The sequence below is a fragment of the Phascolarctos cinereus genome, unplaced genomic scaffold (assembly GCF_003287225.1).
Source record: "Phascolarctos cinereus isolate Bilbo 61053 unplaced genomic scaffold, phaCin_HiC Scaffold_3;HRSCAF=262, whole genome shotgun sequence".
Taxonomy (NCBI): Eukaryota; Metazoa; Chordata; class Mammalia; order Diprotodontia; family Phascolarctidae; genus Phascolarctos; species Phascolarctos cinereus.
Genome location: NW_027555736.1, coordinates 239,764,873 through 239,769,193, shown reverse-complemented (window position 1 = coordinate 239,769,193; position 4,321 = coordinate 239,764,873). Strand labels below are relative to the sequence as shown.

General features: G+C 45.0%; 1 protein-coding gene across 1 annotated transcript; it reads right to left on the bottom strand.

Moving 5' to 3' along the window:
- Positions 1–1,764: 1,764 nt before the first annotated feature.
- SIX6 (SIX homeobox 6) lies at positions 1,765–4,069 on the bottom strand. Its single transcript, XM_020986548.1, has 2 exons — positions 3,498–4,069; positions 1,765–1,933 (listed from the first exon to the last, which is right to left on the bottom strand). Exons 1-2 carry the CDS (start codon positions 4,067–4,069, stop codon positions 1,765–1,767), a joined length of 741 nt encoding a protein of 246 aa, XP_020842207.1.
- Between the last annotated feature and the right edge of the window lie 252 nt (positions 4,070–4,321).

Below are 4,321 nucleotides of genomic sequence, written 5' to 3'. Positions count from 1 at the left end.
ATTGCATAATATGCAATCCTTTTCGGTGGGAAAAAGCTTAGCCGCTCTAAGGATAGCATTGGGTTTCTTAGAGCAAGAACAGTGGGTGCTTTTTGTTTTGTTGTGCTTTGGAAGGAAGAATGCTAAGGGCTAAGGGCATTTGTCAGATATTTTAAACTGAACCCATTACCAATCATAATGAGGCTCTTGAAGGCTTTTCTTCTTTATATATTTAATACAGATACCATACCAAGCCAGGAATTTGATTATTTATTCTCCTACTTGGAGGTGGGGAAATTTTAGTTATACCTCTCATTCCTTCATCCTTATGTTCTAGCATCATTTTGCCTCACTTTCTGAACTCTATTGAGGAAGAATAATACAGTTGATAAACCCTAGATGTTTGTTCCATGACTTTAAATCCAGTTTGCTTCCATCTTACATATGACAGTTATTTAGATACTTTCTTTTTTTATTTATGCAGGGGAAGGTCAGGAAAGGAATGGGAAGGAAGAAGGGAAAAAGGAAAGTTTTCATGTTGTGTAGGTGTCTGTACAATTTTACATTCTTAAAAAATAGTGATTGTACCCTTGTTTGTCTTCCATTATGCTATTCCTCAATGCGTAAAATGTGGGTATATTGTTACCCATACTGTGATCTCCTTTATGAAGGTGCTTCCTCCACCAATTCAGATAGAAACCCCTCCAAACTCTATCATCTCTTGATGCTGGATAGATGCATGAAACAGATTTTTAAAAATATGAAAATATGTACGGGTACTTTAAATTTGCCTGTGTGTTAATTGCACTCTCCAGGCATCTGATAGGAAAAAAAGAGATTAGTTTCTCTAAACAAAGGTTTTGCTGCTTCCTAAGTAAAATAATATTTTCTCGAAGATGGGCCACTCTATTTCTGACCAGACAATGAAACACACCTGAGTGAGAGCTTAACATCATCAGAGGAGAAAGGAAAAAGCCAAAATTCTTATCTTGAGATTCATATGCACTCGCCCTACAAATGTGAACTTGTGGAGTTTGGGATTATCTTTAAGACTTTGAAAACAAATCCTATAGGTAATAAAAGTTCCTCACCAGATTATTTTTATTGTTTTACCTTTTCCATACAGTACTGATCCTGCACTAGCCAGCGCACATGCTCTACTACAGGTGTGCACAAAGAAACAACAAGCAAAAAAAAAAACCATAGAAAAACCTACCATGATACCGCTTAAATAAGTAAATAAACATCATATCTTTTTTTTAAAAAAAAACCTTTAAAGCAAAAAATACATATAAAACAAAAAAAAATTAAAAATCGCAAACCACCCCATGTCTTTTCGACATGAAATATTCACGAGAGTTACAGCGCAGGCTCAAACATATTTGCAACTTAGCGTTCATGTTCTGGAGGTATCCTTTCAGTAAGATCCTTTTAGAAAAAGAAAGGGCAACAGAGACTTGGTATTTAGTTTTTTTCCTTATTCCTTGTCGCATCCCACTAAGATGTAAAGTTGCTGTTTTTGTTTTTTGTTTGTTTTTAGCGAGTAAAAAACATCAGTCTGCCAAGCATTCGAAAACTGCCATTGCATCTATAGCCTGGGCTCCTTAGAAAGCAGCCCAGAAGCTTCCCTACGTTGGTAGGTTGCAGGCACTAATCTTTCGTTTACTCTCTCTTCCTTTGTCCTTTTTTTTTATTTTGCCTTTGTTTTGTTTTTCTGTACTTTTTACATATTACTTCACTTCTTCTGTCTGTGTTTTGTGTGTGGTGGAGATGGTGATCTGGGCGTCAGATGTCACATTCACTGTCGCTGGATGTGATGGAAATGGCCGACGTGGCGGCTTTGCTAGACAGGCTGGCAGCGGGGCTGGCGACGGCCCCCAGAGGTTCCCCAGCACTCTCCTCCTCGGTCTGCAGCGACCGACCTGAGCCCTGGGACAGCACCTGCTGCTGTAGCCTGCGGGGAATCAGGGACACAAGATCACAGTTCCGCCACAGATTTGGCTCTCTCCAACCCTCCCTTTCCCTCCTCTCTCTTTCTTGACCTCCCAGAATCGCAGTTAGAGTCCTTACCATACCCAGCTCACCACCTTTCCCTCACCTTAGGCATCTTCACTTAGATATTGAAGTCCACTTCCAGTCCCAGAATTGACAGGGGAAAATAACCTGCACATTTAAGGCTTCCGGCAAAAGAAGTCTCCCTCTGGACACTCACTATCTCCTCTGCGACCGGTGACAGAGTTAAAGCCCGATCCCTAGCTTCTTTAATTCATGGAATTTGAGAATTTTGGGTTCCATAGTCACAGAGGATGCTTCTATTGGTATGTCATTTTTTAAAAAGCGTGTAGCAGAAAATACCAAAGGCCTGTCAGCTTGCACAAGGCCTCCATTCACAGGGTAAATGGAGTGGATGATCTGGGAATCTTTTCTACTAGCGCGGTTGAATTCTACAATACCTGTTCTGTGCCTTCTACCACGGCCAAATCTCCCTAACACTCTATGCGTTCCCCACCACTCCTCTCCCTGCAAGCTCCTTTGGCTGCCAGAGCAGGAAGCAATGATTGCAAAGAGAAGGTCCACTTGGGAGTTCAGCCGACCCACTTGGTTGCAGGGACAATTTGACGAGATTAACCCGAGCCAGGATTTGGCTAGGGGTATGTGGTGTGAGCTTATGTGTGTGTGTGTGTGTGTGTGTGTGTGTGTGTGTGTGTGTGTGTAGTGGGATTTATTTGGGGACCTTTCCAAACTGTTACTTGGCTTCTGAGGGCCCTGTCACAAGCGGCTGAAAAAGCCCAAATTGAATTAGTTTCTAGTCTGGATCACGTCGGCTTAGACAGTCACCGTGCGGTCTGAGAGGGGTTTGCCTTAGGGATACACCCAACAGGGACTGGAGGGAAGGGCTAGGGTCAACTGGATTTGGCTCTAGAACAAAACTAATGTCTCCATGGAGAATAGAGATTGTTTAAAATAATTAAGCAAAATGGATCATTGAGGGGTGGTAATTTACAAGTATTTCTCTATATCAGCTAATAATCCAAGCAAAGCTTAGCCTCAAGAGCCGGTGCCCGAGAGGATAGTGGGAGGACGAGACCCTAATTGGTGATTTTAGAATTCTGCATCGTTTCTTGATTTTTAATTTGTTTTCTGTGTTTAACCTAGAGAGACGAATCCCTCACTGTTTTCCCGGGCCTGGCAGCAGTAGTCACTTCCGGCCGAGGGAACTGCCGCCCCAGCTAAGCGTTTACAACCCAGAACCCAAACAGAAGGGAGAAAAGGAGCCCCAGAGGGACGAGGTTCACCCAGGAGCCCTTGAACTCGCCTGACCTCTTTCAATTTAAGAGAAACTCAGAAGCTTCCCGCCGCCAACATCCCCAAAGGATGTATCTGAGTTCCCCTTGCATTTTGCAGAAACTGCAAAGGCTCAATTTTAACCTTCAAGTATCTTAGACTCTTGTGACGCTTAAGCAGGCGGGGGAAACTAAACTGCCCTCCCCAGACACCTTAGACACTCAAGTACTGACCTGTTTTTGGCCGCTGCTGCTCTGTCCCTTTGTCTGCGGTTTTTGAACCAGTTGCCCACTTGCGTGGGGGTAAGTCCGGTTGCCTGGGCTAGTTCTCTCTTTTTGCTGGGATTGGGGTAAGGGTCCTGCAGGTACCACTCCCTAAGCAAATGTCTTGTCCTCTCCTTGAAGCAATGAGTCTTCTGCTCCCCGTCCCAGATGGTCCGAGGTAAAGGGAACTTCTTCCTCACCCGATACTTGTCCACCGGCCCCAGAGGGCGGCCCCGGAGCTTCTCGGCTTCTTGGTAGTGAGCCTCCAGCCACAGGGCCTGTAGCTTGGCATGAGATTCCTTGGTGAATTTGTGGTTCTCCAGAATGTGGTAGAGTTCTCGGTAGTTCCCTGTGTGGAAGGCCACAATGGCCCGAGCTCGTAACACCGATTCATTCTTGTTTAGGGCTTCACATGCTGCCGGGGCCACAGGCAGGGACCAGAGAAAGCGGCCCAAACGCTCTATGTCCCCGCTTTCCTCCAGGGTCTCGCATACCCCAGCTACTTGCTGGGGGCTGAAATTCAGAATAGGCAACTGGAACATGGAGAAAACTGCAGAGGCTGCTTTCCCTATCAGTAGCGGAGGGAGAGGATCGAAGCAAATTTCTAATTTCTCCAAGCAAGAGTCCAGTGAAGGATGAGGATAAGGATGAGGATGAGGATGAGGATTATGTTCTTGATGAAGGCTGTGCCGGCTACTCCTAGGCGGCGGAGGGGCTGAAAAGCAGCAACGAATATCAGGTCTACTGGGAGATGTTGCCAGCGCTAGGCTTGTTGCAGGGGAAGGGGGGGGGAG